At 41.2% G+C, this 21,579-nt stretch overlaps 1 protein-coding gene across 1 annotated transcript in view; it reads left to right on the top strand.

Moving 5' to 3' along the window:
• LOC146556231 (rho GTPase-activating protein 20-like) overlaps nt 1-5,508 on the top strand; it is a 31,362-nt gene extending 25,854 nt beyond the window's left edge. The window contains exons 14-15 of the mRNA XM_085249500.1: nt 922-1,033; nt 2,355-5,508. Coding sequence (XP_085105626.1) covers nt 922-1,033; nt 2,355-4,015 — 1,773 coding nt within the window. The 3' untranslated portion in view covers nt 4,016-5,508. The remainder of the gene's footprint in view (nt 1-921; nt 1,034-2,354) is intronic.
• Nucleotides 5,509-21,579: the final 16,071 nt, after the last annotated feature.

Raw genomic sequence — 21,579 nt, 5'->3', positions numbered from 1 at the left:
TCATAAAATTAGAAGATTTGAGTAAGAAATAAGATAAAAGTAATACAAACTCATTCTGATTTAAAAGCCAAGGAATAAAAGTGTCTTTTCAGATGGGTTTTAAAAGTGTCCAGTTTTGGGGAGGTCCTGGTGTGAAGGGGCAGTTTGTTCCACAGTTTCGAATCAGTTACAGCAAAGGCCGGATCTCCCCTGTGCTTTAATCTGGACCTCGGGACAGCCAGGAGCAATTGATCCGCAGACCTCAGCGATCTTGCAGGAGTGTAGCAATTTAAAAGATCAGAAATGTATCAGGGTGCTGTGAAAATCTACACTTTTAAATGCTATTGGATAAATAGAAAGGTGTGAGATCTAAAAATACTTACATGTCTGCAGAATGTGCATCAAGTACAAGTATCAAGTTAAAAATATGACACAGGCCGTTCACACGACCATGGCTGCACAAAACTCCGGTTTTTAGTCTTATTAAAAATGGATTGTGTCAGTAATTTCAAATGAAATCAGCAGTTGGTACCTACACACCGCCTGGGATGTGGTGGCAGCAGGCAGACCTCTCTCTGCTCCGATTTGCCTCTACATCGCTTTTATTGGACCACTGACTTAGACATAAATGTCTTTGTGCCCCAGGATGGAAAACACAAGCTGTCGGCTGGTGCAACCCAGTCACGACGCCACGTTTTGTGTTTCACGTTGCAGTTTGTGAGTCCGATCGGTATTGCACAGACACATAACAGTAAACTTTCTGTGTTGCTAAATTATGGCTGAACTGGCTGCTTCCGTGAGGTCCAGCTTCAGCAAATGAATCTGTAAACACAAACACCTCTTAATCTATAAGAGTGAAAACTAATCGTTTGCCACCGAAGTAGAGCAAAGTGAAGATGTTGGTGACAACATGAAATAATCAGGCGCTGTTTGTTCCTGCAGGTTTGTGAGCTTGTTCGCTTCCTAATAGAGAACTGCAGCACCCTCCTGGGGGACGTCACATCACTCTTCAGAACCTTCAGCCAGAAGAGCAGCAGCAGCGACCATGGATCTGGTAAGAACTGAGATTTAGGCCAGACAATAAAGAAAGGACAGAATATCAGTAGGAATTTAATTTAAAAACAGTTAATTAGGATGTACAGGCTTTTTCTTAACATTTTATGATTTTGTGATCCAGTTTAGTTGTATAAGCTTGTAGGAAAAAACTGTTAAGAATGGCTGAGACAGTGACAAAAAAGCCAAGAGGTCTAGAAAATACTGCTCTCTAATAAAGTGCTTAGTATTGAGACTTGATTCCTACATTGTTAAAGAGTCTGATCCCATAAAAAAACAAACAGGCTGCAACTGTAATGGAAACATTTACAGATTTTGCAATTTGGGTTTCTTTTGCTTTCAGTTTTCTGACTTAATAAATGCAAACTGAAACCGCACAGCCAGAGCTATTACAGGGAGAGGTGTGGCATTAAAAAAATCTTGAATTGAGTCTACTTCATTGACGCATAAGATGGTAAAATTCCACAATACTCTGCACGCTCGCCCCTACCATCAACTGAAACTGAAAAAGCCACTAATGTTGTTGCACATGTAGTTGTATAACCTGCTGGTAAAAAAAGAAAGAAAAGCCTGTTAAACCTTATTTTGGGGGCAAAACCACCAAACATTTTAAGCGTTACTATCTAAGATTTAACTGGTTATTCTGAAAATGTATTTTAACCCAAAATAAATGCCTGGAGTTGATGACGCTCTTGTGGCAAAGCTTTGTTCTAGGAGGGTTTTAGCACAGCTAGTCCTGTGAAAAAACATAACAAAAAAAAAACAGATGCACATGGAGACGATGTTCTTGTGTCAAATTTGTTCTAAAGGTCAAGTGTGTGTGTTTTGTGTGTGTGGGATAAAGGATCCTTTATTTATTATCTGAAAAAGTACTGATAAAGCCTCACTGTGTTGCATCAAGGTGGTTTGGGACTGACTAGCTTGCTCTGTGTGGGTGCAACTGAATTGCCCAGGAGCTTTAAGTCATGTTGAGTGGGGTCAACAAATTGACCTGCAGTAATTTCAATGATTGCCAGGATCACATGATTAAGATAGCACTGAATATCCTCATTCATGCTGTTAGCTCTTCCTCATGCTGTAAGTAACCACCAGGGGTCAAAGAGCACATAGCAGAGATATGCTTTGTCCTCTGTTCTCCTCATGTGCACCAGTGAACTGTGACTTTGTTCATTCAGCTCAGGAAATGCTCTCAGTTAATTGAATCTTTTTTTTTTGTCCTCTAGCAATGGCAACCAATCAGTTAAAGCGACTCTTTACAGTGAAAAATGGCACTGTTGCTAATTGCTAATAAAGTGAACCATGTTTTCTCCTTTTCTTCCCAGATGTGTCGTCCTTCCAGATGAACGACTCGTCTTACGACAGTCTGGAGAACGAGCTGAACGATGATCCCGAGTCTCCCTTCCAGGAACAGCTTCCGCTTCGCGACAAAGACAAGCCGGACAGCTGCAGCCGTGACTCTGTCATCACGCTCAGTGATGGCGACCCTGAACCTGACCCCGATTCTAACCTTTTGCTGCAGCTCCCGCCTCTGGCCAGACCCAGTAGGTTCAGTCCCGTGGTTCGACAGCCTCGCGTACGCCACGCCAACGGCTCGTCGCAGGGTCCTAGGAGACTGAGGAGGAGCTCAGAACCGGCCTTAGCCCTGGCTAGCATGCCGAGTTCAAGCATGGTGTTGGCTCATGCTGATAACCGCCACCCGTCAGTGAGGAAGGCGAGCTACGATGCTGCCATGGAGGGGGAAGCAGATGTGGATGAGGTTTTTCTTGAACAGGGGCTGAACGGGCTGCAGCTGAAAGAGGAGGGAGAGGATGGCTGTGAGAAGAGAGGAGTCAAAATCCAGAACAGCGGGCGGAGGAAGACGAAGCATGCCCCTCCACCGCCACTGCGACTGGATGCCAGTTGTTCCAGTCTGTCTTCACCGGCAACCTCACCAACCGGCTCCTCCCTCAGCTCCTTAGACTCTGCTTTCTCACAGTACTCCACTGACTACGCCACAAATGTGCCACTTCCGTTAAATGAACCCCTTCCTCTCTCCCCCCTTTTTCCTGGACGCCCACAGCAGTCCTCAAGGAGCTCTCCCCCTCAGAGAGAAGCGCTGGCTCATTGGCCACAAGCCACCCAACCCCCTCGAACCTGCCAAAGTGCTTCCCACTCTCATGGCCTCCACCCTAACACGTGGCTTAAAAGGGACCGGTGCCTGACGCTAAGGCAGCCCGATAGTGGACACACTGAGGAGGACCTGCCCGTGGTTAACGGGAAATCCTTCTCAACCACTAACTGCTTCTCTGTCAGTGCCCAGGAGGCCATGGTGACAAATCAAGACTGCAGACATAGGTCAAGCAGCCCTCCATCTTACCAGCAGGCTCTGCTGCAGCTGCAGCGCAGCCACTCTCCTTTTTACGGTGCGACAGAGAAGCCTCTGACAGTCAAAGATCTGAGACAGCTCCATGACCAGACCTCTCCTAACAAACTCAAACCAAACCCAGGAGCTGAGATCGCACAGAGGCTGGCTGAAGGTGGCTGCGTGCAGCCCCCAAAAGGTGTTTTCTTTGGACAGAGTGCCACCACTCTGGTCCTCCAAAGACAAAAGTCCCACTCTCTAACTCCTGCCATGGACATCCACAGAGGGAGGAAGACCCTTCCTCGCCGAGCATCTGAGCCTGCTAAGGTCAATGTGAACTCTAACCGTGGCCCCAGCCTTATCTTAGACAGACTTCCTGCTTCTAAAGCCCGGCCCCAAGACGGCAGAGCGTCAGATAACCACGCCAAGCCGCGCCTCTGCTTGTCGCCCTCTGCCACCAGGGCTGTAAGGGACTACTTTTCCTCACAAGGTCAAGAGGATGTGGACGCCTGCCTGCAGAGGAGTCATGAGGTCACGCTAGCAATTGTGCAGGGTAAGAAGGAGTGGCAGAACAGGCGGTGCAGTGACCCGCGGCTGGAGGACTTTGAGCAACTTTTTTTTGCAGAAGAATCGTATGTGTAAAAAGGAACTTTGGAAAGACAAACTGTACAGGGGAGACTGACTTTCATGTGATATTGTAACTTGTACACAACTGTCTTTTTATTGTATTATTTTTCATATACTCCTTTAACCTGTTGCTGACTACTGTAATGGTACATCAGCGGTTTAAGATTTTTATGAGGTACAGATGCAGCGTAAGTGTAGCGTCTCGAACACCAAAAATCTGGTTTCTCTGGACAAAATGTTTCTCTCACCGCATCCTTGTGCACCTTCCAGATCTATGGTTGTTTCTTTTTCAGCATGTGATGAAAGTCTGGAGAGCTTGTCAGCAGTAAGAAAAAGAAACGACAAAGAAATCCTTTTTTTCATGTTCGGGAAGCTTGCAAAATGTTTAGAAAGCAAGCAGAACATCCATTACAGCTGATGGGAAACGAAGGCCGTGACAGTACAAACAGTAACATTAAAAACTTGAGCAACATTCGTGCCGCTCGTGACCGATCGCAACCATGAAGTGAACTAATTCTTTTCCAGTGACTGAAGTGTTTGTCTGAGTCAGTGAGTCGGTGGGGGCAGTTTTTGTGTTCGTATAAGCATCCTGCAGACACACAGCACAGCGTCGTCCTCAGTAAGTCTGGTTAATATCTCTGACCTGGAAGGAGAAGATATCTGCGTGTGTGTGTGTGTGTGTGTGTGTGTGTGTGTGTGTGTGTGTGTGTGTGTGTGTGTGTGTGTGTGTGTGTGTGTAAAAGAAAGCATTGCTGATTGTCAGCGTGTCCTGAGCCAAAAGAAAATCAGTGCCGCTGAAAGAGAAATCGCATTTAGTTTTGCTTTCAAAACACTTAATTATCCTCATCAGGACCCTTTGGGTATCGCAAGGAGACACCTTGTTGAGCAAGTGCATGTTGAGTTGGATGTACCAGTTTGTGTGTTTTGTCCATACATGTATGATCTTTTTGTTCCAGCGCTGCAGTGTTGACTCCATAGTGACACTTAACAGTAAATGGCCTTATTCCACTGTCTATTACCGTGATGAAAAGTATGTAAATACATACCCACAGATAATGTTAGCTATTGTTAGTTTGCACCAGTAATAAACAGTGTTATCTCTTACATAGCTTCTTCACAGGACCACACACACAGAAGTAAGGCCATTATCATGTGCTGCCATTTTAAATGATCTCATGGAGTACTTTGTCCTGTATTATTATTAATATTATTATCTCCTTTACAGAACTGTGTTCAGCCTGTATAGTTCTCCATATTTATGATGCAGATATATATATATGTATAAATCTCTATATAAATATATTATCTTGTTGTTTCGTATGTGGTGTGTGGTGTGAGGAAATCAAATGTGTATTTTTGTACATGCCAATTCTGCTGCTGCTGTCTTTATAGAAAGAGTATTTGCTACCAAATGCACCCTTTGTATATTGTGTACATCTGAATTCCAGCAGGAATTCACAAGAACCAAAATATAATTGATTTCAATAAATGTTGCTCTCGTGAAACTACTTTGCCAGTCAAATGTGAAATTTGTTCACAGGGGTGGTTTCGCGTGACAGTTTTGTGGCTATCACCAGGGTGGGATACAGGATGAGGATCATCATTAACATTTATTGCAAACAAATGAACAGCGTGTGGACACACTCCACCCTTTGATGGCTCTGCTCGGAAACCGAGGCCAGTTTGCTGTAAGGTACACCTTGCTGTAATGGGTTGGATCCACTTTTGCCTTCACAACATCCTTAATTGTTTGTGTAGCTTTAACAAGCTGCTTGGAAACATCCCCCAGAGATTTTGGTACATCACACAATTACTGAAGATTTGTCTGCTGCACCACCATGATCTCCTGATCTGGTGACAGTGGAGGCATTTAAGTGCAGTGAACTCCAAGTAAACTAATTTGGTTCAGGCTCAGATCATCACAATCACCAGCCTGAACTGTTGATACAAGGCAGGATGGATCCATGCTTTCATGCTGTTCCTGCCAAATTCTGACACTATCATCCTTATGTTGCAACAGAAATCAAGACTCATCAGACCAGGCAACATTTATTTTCCAATCTTCTGTTGTTGCTGCACACATCTCTCGGCTGACTGTAGATTAAGAGGTACAGCAGATCGGTTGGAAGTTTAACAGTTTGATCCCTGGCTGCGGCACACTGCATGCAAGACTTCTTGTGCAAAATACTGAACCCCAAGTTGCTCTCTAATGCATCAAGTGTTAGAGAGAAAGCTCTTAGAAAAAGCATAGAAAAACATGCTAGCAGGGATCTGTGTGAATGGGTGAATCAGCCCATTTACCACAGCTGAACAGGTGTGTCTAATAAAGTGAATTTAATTTGTAAATGAATTTATTAAAATGTCTTCAAATTTCCTGAAATCCAGCTTGGTAGTCCTTACTAATCTTACTACAACACAGGTGAGCATTAAAAAAAGTGTAAATATCCAAATATAAACTAAGGACTGTATGTAAAATATGTCTCTGTCCTGAGACCTAGTGGAACTGAAATCTGATTAATAAATTCCAAAATATGACAAAAGTGATGTTTAAAAACACTGGTCTATAAAGAGCTCATTACAGCTACATTTAAAGCTAAAAAAAATAACACTTCTATCCATATTTTAATAAGTCAGCTTGTAAAGGAGGTCAGCTAATCAGAGCGCTACTCAAAAGTACAGCTTAACAAAGCAAGAACATAAGAAAACAATCTGGCCTAATGAGTACGGTTGAATAGTCCAAAAAATTTACCTCATATCGTGTTTAGCATTTAGTTTAAAAAGGTACAATTCCCTAAAGCCAACACTTATTCCAGCTGACCCAGAGTCTAAACTGATTCATGATTCTTCATGCATGACAACACCTTGACAAGAAACGGATCGTAAGGCAGCGTAATGTTCACAGGCTGTTTTCAAAAATCAAAACATATCAGTGTGCTGTGGCACGAAGTGGAAAGCACATGTTTTATTAACGTTTCCACGATCTCCACCACTTTATCAGTTTTGGTGACAAAAGTTTTGCTGGGGCATATTTACTGATCTTCAGAAGGTGAATCACTATGAATTATGGGATGGCAGTATCTTCGTTTCCTTGCTAAAGTATGGTGTGATGTATCCTGTGCTAAAGACGGTTTAACAAATCAGTGAAAAAGTAGTGAAAACCAAATGCACTCCTCATCATTTAGAATAAAGTGTTGTGTGACGAAATGTGTTGAAACAAATTACCAAACAAGCTGCGCGTGTGCTGTGAAACTCTCATGACTGCAGCAAAAAGGAAATTAAATCTGGCAACGGTGCGGGAGAGGGAGAAACTTTAGACCTGCACGTCTGATTAATGTGAGCGCAGAGAGTGGATGAATATCACCAAACTTGTTTCGAGTGTGTGGTTGTGGATACGGCCATCACAGCAACCGTGACGTCACCTACTGGTTAGTGAAGTCCCTTTGTGAAGGCTGGAGCTGAGCGACTTTGCGGGGGGTGATTCTGACTGAGGAACTAAAGAACACTGCACGCTCAAGGTCGACGTCTTTTGACTTGCTGGAGGTTTTCATTAGAGTTCAAACTCATTACGAGCATCTTAAAACCAAAGATAAAGGGAACAAGTGTCCATGTTTCCATTCCTCTATTGGGTTTTCTCTTACATGTTTTCCAAGTTTTGATCTTTTCCTTTATCACTCCATGAGTTTTTCTTCTCCTTGGACATCTCTGAATCGGTTTGATAACTTGAAATTAAGTTTTTTTTATGAACAATCCCTAGCTACATTATTATATAATCAAGGCTCACAAATCATGGTGGGATTCTTACAAAAAATCCCCAGTATGATTCCTACACAGCGGCAGAGGAAGAATTAAGTGGGGCTTTGTGATGGTTTCTCTAACCCTTGTTTATGAGTTTTTGTAAAAACCTTCAACACCGGCAGCCACGGTTGACTCATATATTTACAAGAAAACTTTGTAAGACGTCAACACCAAAAGAAATATAGACAGAATCATCAAAACCTTTCACATCTGTACACTTATGGGCCACATGTTTTCCACTAATGCATGATGTGGAGATATACAGGCACAAGCTGATGTTGCTAGGGAGACAGGTTGCACAGCAGGTTGGGAGAATTAGTCAAAACACAGCTTTGTCGGACAAACAGAGAGGTTCAGCTCAGTGTTAGAGGAACTACAGGCAAAAACGGGTTTTCTTACTATGAGTTCTTCAAGAACTCATGAGTGGCTGATCTCTCTCAGCCATATCTGACAACCAGCAGGCACCCTAACACCTGCTGGCCTCCTGATTTTTGCAAACTTCTGTTATGGGGGTAACAGAGCAAAATAGAGGAACATGTTCAGAGCAGCAAAATCTTCTAAAGATAGAATAAATCAAGTTGTTTGATGCTGTGCAAAAGTCTTGAGCGACCCCTCACTGTCTTTATATGTCAGTAGAAAAATGAGAAATGGGTGCATTTATGATGTTGAGGTCCAATGTGGAATTCATTGTGTGTTTTTCTATCCAGGTATGCTTTTACTGCACTGGCGTTGTGTCTGGGATCATTGTCGCACTGAAAGTGAAGCCTTTACCGACCAGATGCTTCCAGCTTTTATTGCACGGATCAAAATCTGACAGCAATTTTCTGTGTTTATAATTCAAACTGATCGAGTAGTATTTGAAATTGCCTTTGTTCTTGTTTTTTCCTGCTGCTGCTTCGTATTTTTATGCAATGCTGTTGTTCTCTATAATGGATCGGTCTACAAACTTTTAAGGGCAAGAATACAGGTATTCTTGAGGTTCGTACTCTATTTTAGGTCTCTTGCTAGTTTTACAGGTGCAGTTTGCGCTTCCAGACCTTAAGTTGCTCCCGTAGCAAAAGAAAGATTTGCTTTTATTTTCAGAAGGATGATAAAGGTTGTTTAACAGCCGCTTGGCTTCTCCATGAGATTCCTCAGCCAACGCCGAACTCGATGCACAGTGAGGTCACACTTGATCCCAGTCATGAATTTCAGACAAATCAGCAATCAGTATGCTTTCCCTCCCTTTGCTATACTGTTGACCCACTCTGAAAAGCATGCAACTCCCTGGGCAGTAACCCTGGTGTTATTCCCACATATTGTTTTTCTGACACACATTCTCCAGTTTTGGTGAAGCAGTAACGCTGCAGCAGGCGTGAGTGAACTCCCATTCGCTAAGACCCGCTAGACCCTGAATGTGATGTTGATTAGTTTTCTAAAGGCAAAATACAGGATCACAACACAACTGCACTAACACAGCAATACAACTGTAGAAACCTTCACAATGTTTTATAGAAGCTGCTGTAAAGAACCAAGCATGTTATGGCATTGTTTCTCCCTAGCTGAAAATCATAAAATAAGATTGTGTGATGGTTTATGGGGCTAGGTAGATGTACACAAGCACAGGAAAACATTTTTGTTTTACATTTGTACATATAAATGCAGCAAATTATAGGAGTAGCTTAGAAGAATGTAAGACCTCCGACAAAGCTTAGTTACATAATAGGAGGGAAGATTTATGGGGTTGAAAAAATGTGGTCAAGAGAGCCTGGTAAAAACACCTGGTAAGAAGTCAGTGAGGGAAAAGACTGGATATGTGAAGGCATTTGAGCATATTAATGTGTATTCCCACTGAAATACTGTACGCAAAGCTATTTCTCAAACTTAATATTTCATGCGGTCAGTTTTAATGACATTAGCCATTTTCTACATGTTGCTGTGTGCTCAGCTAGCTAATGAGCTTGATTGTGTCATATTTGACTCAAGCTGTATATAAAAAAATATACTTAGTCTCCAAAAACCGTAAAGCAAGAGGGAAGATTCAAGGGTTAACTATGATAGGGTTAAAGTTGGAGTTTTCAGTGGCAAGAAGGTGGCTTTCCTTTTACCATTGACAAGAAGCGTGATGCAAAGGTGACAAGTGTTGGTGTGATTATTTGGAAATAGAAGAAATATAAAATCATGTTGGTCTGGAGCTCCAGGCAAAATGTTGCCTCGTGGGGTAAGGACTTGGAGGGCTATGAGAAAGGTGGTGGATTGCTCCAAAACTACACGGATAGAGGTTGTTTGTGATTTGAAGGCAGTTAGGACCACAGTCCCCAAGAACACCATTGGTAACTCACTATTCTATAATGGACTTAAATGTTGCAGTGCCCAAAAGGTCCCAGTGCTCAAGAAGGCACATGTACAAGCCTGTCTTAAGTTTACCATCTACCTGGGAGAAAGGGCTTGACCTTCCATTGTTGGAGGAAAAGAAATGCTGAGTATGACCCAAGGAACACCATCCCCACAGTCAACCACACAGGTGGAAACATTAAACTTTGGGCTGTTTATCTGCTAAGGGTAGACACTTGTTATTAATCTCTGTCTTTCTTCCACAGCATGTCTTTTATCCTGTTTTCCTTCTCTCAGCCCAACCGGTCGCAGCAGATGGCCCCGCCCCTCCCTGAGCCTGGTTCTGCTGGAGGTTTCTTCCTGTTAAAAGGAAGTTTTTCCTTCACACTGTCGCCAAAGTGCTTGCTCATAGGGGTCATATGATTGTTCGTTTTTTTTTCTCTGTGTGTATCCGGTTGTTCAGTCTGACGTCACTAGCCGTGTCTGGGTCTAAACTCCGCTGCAGGTCCATATATCAAACGATCACTATGGCATTACTGAGAGTTGAAAAACTGTCTAATGTCTTTCATCTTTAATAAAATGATCAGCGTTCTGCTCTACCAGGTGTAACAATTGAGTTTAACATCCAGGCATCCATGAAAACGGAATTTATGACATTTAACGGAGTTAGAAGTTAGCAGGGAGTTAGCTCGCTAGCTTCTATCTAAATACAATATGCTGTGCTTGCCAACAAAGGTTTCTCAACCAAGTACTAAGTCGTGTTTTGCCTCGAGATCAAATACTCTGTCTCCCAAAACAATGAAAGTACCTTAAGAATAAGACTGTTCATTAAAACTTCAGCAGGGGATCAAAAAAGTGTTTCTTCCATTCTAAATGGGATGCATTGCAAAAGGCAAATTATCCTACTGCTTATTAAAAGTGTGATCTGAGTAAACAATTTTGTGATGTGTTTATGCGCTCAGTCCCTAGTTTCATACAGTTTGATACAGTTCGTAAGTAATGGTCCTATCCAGAGTAATAATAAAATAAATCATGGGTGTTATGTTGGATTTGGGGGTTTTATTTGCCATCCGGTCTTTAAGTCTGATGTCGTTAGCAATGTCTGGGCCCAAACTCTGCTGCAGGTCCCTAAGTCACACGATCACCGCGGGATCACTGAGAGTTGAAAAACTGTCTAAATTATTTCGTCTGTAATAAAATGATCAGTGTGGCTGCTCTACCAGGTGTAACAATTAAGTTAAACATCCAGGCATCCATGAAAACGGAATTTATTAAATTTAACGGAGTCAGAAGTTAGCAGGAAGTTAGCTCGCTAGTTTCCATCTAAATATAATATACCATGTTCTGACTGAGAGATTTCTGAAACAAATTCAAACGTACAGCTCTGCTATCACTTCCAACATAAATGAAGACAAAGTAAACAGCAGTGACGTTTGTAGGGTTACTGAAGTTTGGCTAGCTGGTATATAACGATGTGCTACGTGATCGCTAGCAACACAGCTATGTTAGCATAATATAAACAGTGAAGCTGGAGGATGAACGCTAATTTTTTCCACTTGATAAAAGTTAACACGAGGGCTCCCAATGGTCAGGGACAAATGCAGTCGCATGGCAGGGTGGCAGGCTGTAAACGGACCAAACTTCAGCCAGGAGAACAACTGAGATAATCCATCCAGAATACGAGGTTAGTCATTCATATACTGCTGCATGGGCTGGGCTGTAGTTACATCTAAGGTCTTAAAAACTGAGCTTTAAAATGATTAGCGGTAATAAAAACCGAGTGAAAAACAGTCACTGACTATTTTTAGGGGCTTTTTGAGATTAAATAGAATAAGATACAAAGCATTAAAACATGTTAAAAACACAACAGTCTTATTAAACGCAGGGTAGTTTGGGCCCGGAAGCAGGATTCATCACGTCATCACTTAAAGACCGGATTGACAATTTGCTACTGTATGCTGAGTCAGCACTACCTTGCATGTCACTTCAATTTAAAACAAACCAACCAACAAACAAACAAACAAAAAGCAAAATTAGGACCTTTAATTCAGAAGACCTAAATAAAATGGTTGAAGTCCCCCCCTTGGCTGTGTGTGTTTTATATACACCCGTAGTCAAGCCCAAATGTGAATTAAAGAGCTAAAACATCTGTGATTTTTGATTCTTGACATGCCACCCCCTCATTGTTGTGAGGCACCTCGGATGAAAAGCTCCATCATTAAATGGCTAAAAATGACCCTGCATCATTTTCCCTTTCATCTACAAAGAGTTACGTCTCTATTGCTGTCCTGTCTACAGCTCCTTTTAAACAAGTCATCCTCATCCTCCCCGTCTCTTCTATTATTCTCAAGGAAGCACACATGTCCACTTATTGATAACTAACACTTTTTTCATATCCACAAACAACAAATAGTAAATCTGTTATTTGTCTGTGATATGCAGAAACCTCAGTACAACTCCAGTGCTGTTTTCCACATGCTGGGCTATGCATTTGTGTATTCCTGTACCCTTTATGTGGGTGCCAGGGGAGGTGGGTGGGAAGGCACATGAGTCTGACCTTTGCTGGCATTAAAAGAAACAGATTAAGCCCAACTTTCATCTGCCTCTTTGTTATCCACACCAACGCTCCCATCCGTGTTCCCCCATGAAATCAATAAAAAATGCTTTGAAGGCCTTTTTTTAAACTGCTGTTGGAGGGGAAACCCCAGAATATTCTTTGGGAACCACTCTGTAAGGTGATCTTACTGTACATCATACAAGTAGCCTTCCACAGAAATGCTAAAGTTCTTCTTCACGTATAGTTAGCTGTAGTTGTAGTCCATATGGAGTACAGAGCGTGACCCTAATATATAACATAGAGCAGTTATCTAAGTGCTTAGATAGTGCTTAGATATCCATGTCCCCCTCTCTCTATAGATAACTGATAACTGATATTTATCAGGAGAGAGAGGGAAAACTTGAGAATAGCCCTCTTTCTACATGCAGCATTTAAAATAAGCAAAGTTATTCAAAAATACTACAGTATACACTGTAACCTATAGCCTTCATGTGGTGTGCCTGGGGGATTCCCAAGTGAGTTTTTGAGAGAGCACCCAGAGCCTTAGCACACATTAAAAACTCAGTATTCAGATAAACTACTTGGTCAGTCCCAAATTTCAGTATTTTGCCGTCTGGATAACTTTGCTCCCAGCAGAACATAGTGGTCAAACCTGGGCCAGCCTGGCACCAGTTACATCAACACGTAGAGGTAGCCTAAGAAAAATAGCGGTCTGGTGGTTTGCATGAACAGGGTGGCCTGGTATGGACTCAAAATTCCCAGCCTTAATTATTGTTTTTGTCTGCCCCTGTGTTTAAACCTGAAGCTTTCATTGTACATGCGCGGAAGCAGGGTATGGTTAGTGAAGGAAAAGTTTTGAAATGAAAAATTAGCATGACATTATTATTTATTTATTCTTTTTTTTTTTTTTGCATCTTCAAGCGCACCTTAAGGAGAAATCATTTATTTAGTTTTTCAACCTCAGTCAAAACAAATGTGAAATAAAGCAATTGTTCAAAATAAAACAACATTATAAAGCCAGAAAACCACATTAAAGGTTAAGTCACTGTCATTATCAGCAGCTATCATGACTTAACTATTTCAGAACACCAGCACAGCTGATGGGAAGCCTAACAACCAAAGGTGGCATCACAAAACTTTTCCAGAGGACAGCTGATTTCTCCTTTTAGTAATAAGCTCGCCAGCTTTGCTTTGCAGTTTCTATTTTTAACTTTTAACTGATCCTTCAACTCTTTGTTTTGGCTGGCAGCGAACACTGAAACATGAAACATGAGAGGGGGAGAAAAAGGGCAGGTGAGGTGGGGGTGCTGCGATGACCTATGAGTAAAACTGAGCACATCAAGAACCACTGATTTCTCCTACCAAACATCAAGGTCTTAAAAGCACATTGTCCTCCCCTCTTCAACACCGACACCCCATGTTCCTCTCTGATGACTGACACACACGTGACTGATGTTTGTTGGCTGGTCAGTGCTACTCCTGTTGAAGGTATAAAGTGTGTTTTTATGGATTCACCTCAGGTATCAACCATCTTGCTTCTTTGACCCTCTCTCTGTTTTGGCCTTCCTGTAGCAGACTTCAGTGACCTGTTTTAAAGCTGTTGCATGATTTAACAAATGCCTTACGGTTGGGTCAATGATTTGTTGGGCACATTGTTTAGAGGTTTGCCTTTTGGACACCACCACAGTAGATTTTAAACAATCTACTGTGCAGTCTTTCAGCATTAATTCAATTTTAATTAAAAGGAAATTCAACACCTTGAATCTACTTCAGATGTCTGCATCATTTTTATAACATAACAAGGAAATGCTTTATCTCATGGCATCAGTCCAGTTACTTTTGAGTTTCTAAAAGTTGGGGACTGTCTATCAAAATGTCTTTGATTCCTAAACGGTTATTCCAAAAACCGTTTAGGAATACATTTGGGCATTTATTTTCATTCATATTGTTCATCTTCTCTCCTTTTTCTTCTTCATCTTCCTCTCTTATAATTGCTACTTCATACGGAGCAACAAATTCAGGTAATGTATAGAGATACAGTGTTTTGTTTTGTTTTTTGGCTTGGGAAATCTTTTTGTAGCCTAAGCCTGCTTTAAATTTCTCAATAACTTTATCCCTGACCTGTCTGCTGTGTTCTTTGGACTTCATGGTGTTGTTGCTCCCAATATTCTCTTAGACAACCTCTGAGGCCGTCACAGAGCAGCTGTATTTGTACTGACATTAGATTACACACAGGTGCACTCTATTTAGTCATTAGCACTCATCAGGCAATGTCTATGGGCAACTGACTGCACTCAGACCAAAGGGGGCTGAATAATTACGCACACCCCACTTTGCAGTTATTTATTTGAAAAAAAAAAAATGTTTGGAGTCATGTATGATTTTCGTTCCACTTCTCACTTTGTGTTGGTCTTTCACGTGGAAATCCAATAAAATTGATTCATGTTTGTGGCTGTAATGTGACAAAATGTGGAAAAGTTCAAGGGGGCCGAGTACTTTTGCAAACCACTGTACCTTTGTTCGACACCTAAGTGCTTTCTAACCAACATTCACACTATGATGGATGCATCAGACCTCCTGAGCTACAGCAACCCAAGATACAGTCAGGTATACATATGTGTGCATAGGTGTTTGTGTGGACCAAGCATCCCCATAGAGAACTTGGCTGTCAGGTGAGATGCAGATGAAGTGTGTATGTGTTTTATATGCCTTTACCTGCCCGCTATATTCATAACTTACAACCCCCTTAAATAACCCTTCTTGTTTACTGCACCCAGGACTTTTCACAGACTGTAAAATGTCCAAAATATGAATGTGTTTCAGGCTACTTCCCAAGAAGTGACTCAGAGCTGGCTTTAAGGTGACATAAAACACCTTCTGAACCGCTTTTGGAGGTCTCCAGCTCTATTGAAAGAGTATTTTTGTACAGGTAATTGAGTTTGAGAACCTCTAACATCACCCACAGTCATATCTGTTGAGTTCTGACCAAAAGAATAAGTTTACAGATATAAAGGTGAGGCTCTTTGTACTGCAAAATACTGTAGAAACAACCAGGATAAGTACTTACATCCCAACTATACGGAAAGGGGAACAAATGTTCAAGTTAGTAGAGCTGAAAAACATAATTTATAATGGTAGACGGCATATATGTAGGGATAGTAAGATGGATATTTAAGGCGAATATTCAGAAACTGTCTCTGTGCACAAAATCAAAGCAACTAAAAGCGACCAGTTTGAGCCTAGTAAACATCATTCTTTGCACAACAAGTAATTCCAACATGAATTTGGAGACTTTAATGTCTTGTTTCAACATGATATCACTCCTGTGTATAAAGCCAGATCCTCAAATAAAAGTTTTCCCAGTTCTGTGTGGATGAACCTGACTGGTTGGCCCTCAGCTTTAGGCAGAACTCAAACCTCATCACTCAACGTCTGTGTTAGACCTCACCAACTCTTTCTGAAATAAATGATGGCTGATGAACAAGTTCAGCACCTGGGGGAATGCTGCTTGGACGTCACCATATGTGATCACATTTTTCCAGGTTGTAAAATTGGTAATTTCCAAATCTAAAGAAGCCGAGCATAGAATTTCTCAAATAAGTTCAATGTGAGCTCTTATTTCCGGATTCACCCTGGTGTCTAGATGATGACTTCACTGTTTCTTCTCCTTCTCTGCATCCAAAAACATTTCCAATTTTATAAAAGATAACAGAAGAAAGTGCACACACAGCTGAAAAAAATCAAATGAAAAAACTGAAACCCGTACTGTCCATATCAGGGCATGCTGTGACTCCTTCATGCTACATTTTGCTGGCATGGTTTGGATCTACTTGAGGCAGTGGGTCACTCCAAATCAGCACTAATTCTGAGATTTTTGTTTGTTTTTATTCTAGGACGTGTTATACAGTGACTCGCGTTTTTTAATCAGGGCCAAAGCCCCAGCCAACACTTATCTCCAGTCTTAAATTTGACCTTTACCCTGCACCCAGTAGGAGTATCCTTTGTGAACTTTGCTTCACTTTTCATTATTCCTCCCATGAGTATCACATCCAGGAAAGTTCGTCATATTCTTGCCTGTTTTTCGCAATCAGGAAAAAATCAGGGATGCTGTCGCTGCCTAAATGTTGCTTCTGGTAGAGTGTAAATGCCTAAGCTGTGTAACACACTAAACGGGTTCAGTTCAGGCTCACATTACATTCATAACTGAAAAGAAAGCACAGTACACACCCCCACCCCAGTCAAAATAACCAGCATTTGTAGTAACCAGTATAGATGACATCATGGTTGCATAACAGTAGTCAGCACAAAGGGGAAGTTGGTTGTGTAACCATAAATGTTTGTCAGTCCTGCAGCGAATGCAAATATGCTGGTTTATTTCAATGGGATTTGCCCAACACCTAAAAGCTGCTGCGCCTGTTCAAATATCACCGTCACTCCTGTTTGTGGCCAATATGCTGAAAGAATGATTTTCTCTGCGCTTGGTCAATAGCAAATTGGTCTCAATCCCAAGTCGTTGCTCAATAATAATCGGGACCCTGGGTGTTGTAGAAACTGCTCTTTTAATGTGTGCTTATCACTGTAAAGCAGGGCTGTCTAATTTTCTGTCGTGGGCCACATACAGGCCGGACCAGTTTAATTCACTTTGTCGCAACCCACTAAACAGCAAAAAAATCTTATCTGGCACATCACACACAAAAACAATTAACCACCAGATAGTTAGTGTCAGTAGAAAACAAGTATTTATTTTACAGTTAAGGCAAACCAACCAATTACAGGACAAAAATAAACAACCACAGGGAAGCTTTAAGCTTCAGGGTCTCAAAATGTTTTTCAAAAGTGGTTTCATGAAAATCTGTATAACGGTTTTAACTGTGGACAAAACCTCCTGCATCCTCAAACACACTTTATAAGATGAGTCCCAAAGTGATGGAGCGCGAGAACAACTCTAACTACGTTTTATCATAGTGGGTATAAAAGAGAACTATTCCACACATCCTTTGTTTTAAGGTCACATTCATGAAGTAAAGAACTCAGGAAATTATCAACAGTGGACCGAACCACTGCAAGGCCTACAAGGGGGGAGTCCATTTACAAACCTTTGCTCTTTTAACCAGTATGAAAAGCAGTGCATGTTATTATTGTATTAGCATCCTCTCTCTTATCCAAATAACTTTGTTACCTTTCCACATAACTGAATGATTTAACCTAATCAAATGGAGACAGAAAAGTTAACTAAAGCACATTTTAAAAAACAAACAAACTTAAACTGACACTGAAAAAATGGTAAAAATCAAAATCTCCTTCCCAGTGTGTCAGAGGGGAGAGGGAATACCGATGTCTGATTTGTTTTTGTAGTTCTTCAGTATTTTTAATGGCAAAACAAAGGACTACAATTTAGTTTATTGCAATAACACGCTTATCTTACTGTCTAAACTGTCTAAACTTCTACCGTTTACATCATATAATGTGACGGTAATAGTTTTATTTATCAAAATGTCAGTCCATATCAGTATATTGATTTATTGCTTTCTTACAGCTCTCCCACATTAGACATCCATTCATACTGTATCTCAACAACAGTTACAGGACATCTTTAGCAGATGCCACAATAAGATGAACAGTTTTGAGTTTTCAGCAGCTCGTTAAATCCCTCAGAGGGATTTCGTTTTACAATATACAAAAAATAAAAACCATTCCAATCTGATTAATATCATCATCATTAAGTAAAAGGCTTTGGTCCAATTTGGTTTATATGACAAACTGAACAATAAGAGGAGGAAAACTAATATTCAGGCACATATCCATCACTGATGGGAGTATAATCTACCATGCTGACCCACTTTCTGGTTTTTGCTTTTCTATTGGCTCACAGCCCAGCAGTTGTCGGGGGAGACAGAGTTCACCAGCTATCATTCACCGGCCTGTTTGCTGGGACACAGTTCAGATTATCCGGTTTATCCCTCGCAATACTTATTTTGAAAGGACGTAAATCTGTCCTCGCAAAGTTTTAGTGTGAAGACTTTGTTTGAGGTTAGCTCCAGGTTAAGGCTGGGATAAAAGGTTAAGACAATTAATGTAAATAATGTAATGTCTACTTAATTTATGAATGCTGTGTGTGTGTGTCTAAAAGAGAGATTTCAAAGGCAGAGGTCCTGTAGGTCTACCACATTAACCCTGCGCTCCGTTTGGCTGTGCACATTCTTTTCCAAATATGTATTTTGAGACCAAAAAAGAATCTTGTTACAAAGTTATATTTAATTATATAATTGTAAAGTTTTGTAAATTTAAAGTCTTAATGCAATTTGCAGTTGATAACAGCAATGACAGCTACACAAACCTGAAGGTTTATCACTAAAGCACACAAAAAGAGTCACCATTCACCCCCTTTGACAGGTTTCTTTTGACATGGCTGCTTTTTCACTTGTTTTTAATCTAATCATAGTACCTATGAATGACTCAAGCAGAAAAAAGGTGCCAAACTCAAAGCATGAACCAGTGAGTTGCTAAAGCACATCATGTGTTTCCATTTCTTTTGCTGAAATGAAAAATGCCAAAGATAACACAATTTGACATAAAAGAGTATTTCTGCAACAACAAGATCATTCCCAAGGTGCTATTAGCTAAAAACCTGGCATGTCTCAGTATGCTTTTCATGTGTGTCCTTAAAAACTGTGAGGAAAGTGGACATGTGCAGGATAAAAGAAGAAGCAGACCTTAAATAATATCTACAGTAGATTAAGAGTGACTGAAAGTCATGTCCTTAAGAAATAGGGAACAGTCCAGTAAAGACCTGATGCAAGAACTGAGAAATGCATCTGGTGCTTCAGTTGATCCATCTACTGTTCGCCAAAGCCTCATCAGTCTCAGTCTCAGTGGATGGGTGGCTTTCAGAAAGCCATAGTTCAGAAAGAGAAAAGGGGAGAAAAGGCTGGGGTATGTTAAATTGCACAAGAACTGGACTGAAACTCAGTGGCAACAGGTCTGATGCAGTGCATGAAACAAAATTAGGAGTTTTTCATTCAAAACATTGTCAATATGGGATGACCACAGTTCAGGGGGATGGGAAGCTCATCTTGTAACCGGAAGGTTGCCGGTTCGATCCCCAGCCATGTCTGTCTTGGTCGTTGTGTTCTTGGGCAAGACACTTCACCTTCCGCCTACTGGTGATGGCCAGAGGGGGCGATGCCACGATATGGCAGCCTCGCTTCTGTCACTCTGCCCCAGGGCAGCTGTGGCTAGAACTGTAGCTTGCCTCCACTAGTGTGTGAATGTGAGAGTGAATGAATAATGGCGTTGTAAAGTGTTATATAAATGCAATCCATTATCATTATTATCAAACATATCATACATGAAGAAGGTCAGGGGAGAGGTACAACAATGAGTGTTTTCAGCCATCTGTAAAACACAGCAGAGGCTCTGTTAAATCAGTCTTGCCTGAGGCGTGTGCTTAAAAGACAATAGCAATGCAACATGAGCGTGCTGTTCTTCTCCTTCAAACATGCAGTGTGCAAGAATCTAAAAAGCAAACAGACAAACAGACAAGTGAGGGCACCTCTGCTATCTGTTGTAAGCCCCTCCCAACAAACCTCTCCTATGTACTACAACCATGCTGATTTCTCACAAAGACACATCTATCCCAGGTGAAAGTCCTCAGCAGACTGTGCAAAAGTCCTATGTGGACTGCTTTTTCTACCATTTTAGTCTCGTTGACCTGATCTGTGATTGCCCCCCCTGTGACTGGCTGATTTTCTAAAGCCTTAAAAAACAAGCTCACTGGAAAGCTTGAAGTACAAGTCTGCTGATATGTGACTGTGGGCTTTTTTCCTGAACTGGATAGGTGAACATGATGGATGAATGGATGGATGGATGGGTACAGCTGATGCCTTGAGGCAATTTGCACACAGTAATCAATATGAACAAATAAAAGGCAGAAGTAAAAAAAGAGACAGTTTAATTTGAGGCAAATTATCCCTTCAGATCTATTGATGTGTGTATTCTCTAATATCTTTTATTAGAATGTCAGTCATGTTAAAGTCTTATTTGACATGAGAATTACTTTTTCTCCCAAAATGAAACTTAAAGCAGTCAGTAGAGACAATGAAGATATGAATATTGTGCTTTGGCAGTGATGCTCTGTAGATTCATCGATTTTGAGGATTTGGACATAAGTGAAGCTCGACTGATTGTAGATATTTTTGCGCTTAATGACAGGATTTAGTGGAGGCATCGCATGACAAGTTGTTTCCTAGTCTTGCAGCAGCCAGACACTTTGATAGGTCAGTGGCAAATATAAATATTTGATCCAGTTATGCAAATCATCTTGGCCCAGGACCAGAATGCAGCTCACATGACTTGTTTTATATCCAGCACACGGAAGGAGCCAAATGAGGGCCCATTCAACTGCAACCATCGCTGCTGAACATCTGCCATCTTGGATCTAATAGAAGCACAGGCCGTATGCATCACCTCCCACTTCGCTCTCTTGACAAAAAATTGGATGCCACGTTGTAAAAATGGAAAATAAGACAAAGCAGGTCAAGGCAAAAAAACAATTTCAGCGTTCTGTGAAATACATTCCTGATTAATCGGAGCACCTGTTGTGTTTGAGGAGAAGTCAGAATGGTAACTGAGGATAATTTCAAAGTAAGCAACACAAAATCAGAGCTAGAAGAGAAAGAGCGAGTGGAAAAGGGAAATCTGAGGTGTAAATGAAGACATAGAGCCAAAGAGCTGCCAAGATCAGAAAGTTCTACATTTACTTTGGTAAGAGCGTGATGAATTTGAGTCCTTTCATTGAGGTCTTAGGGTGAAATCACATCTTTGGAATGAAGTTAGAATTCTTTTTCCTTCTGGGGCAAAGTATCATCCTCCACTCTGAAAGTTATCCTCTCATAACACAACCACATTAAAATGA

This window comes from Mchenga conophoros, linkage group LG16 (assembly GCF_057382185.1).
Source record: "Mchenga conophoros isolate Kocher_MC1m ecotype Shallow Benthic linkage group LG16, M_conophoros_male_GT1.1, whole genome shotgun sequence".
Lineage (NCBI taxonomy): Eukaryota > Metazoa > Chordata > Actinopteri > Cichliformes > Cichlidae > Mchenga > Mchenga conophoros.
Note: the sequence above shows the minus strand (reverse complement) of the source record. Positions and strands in the feature narration are given on the sequence as shown.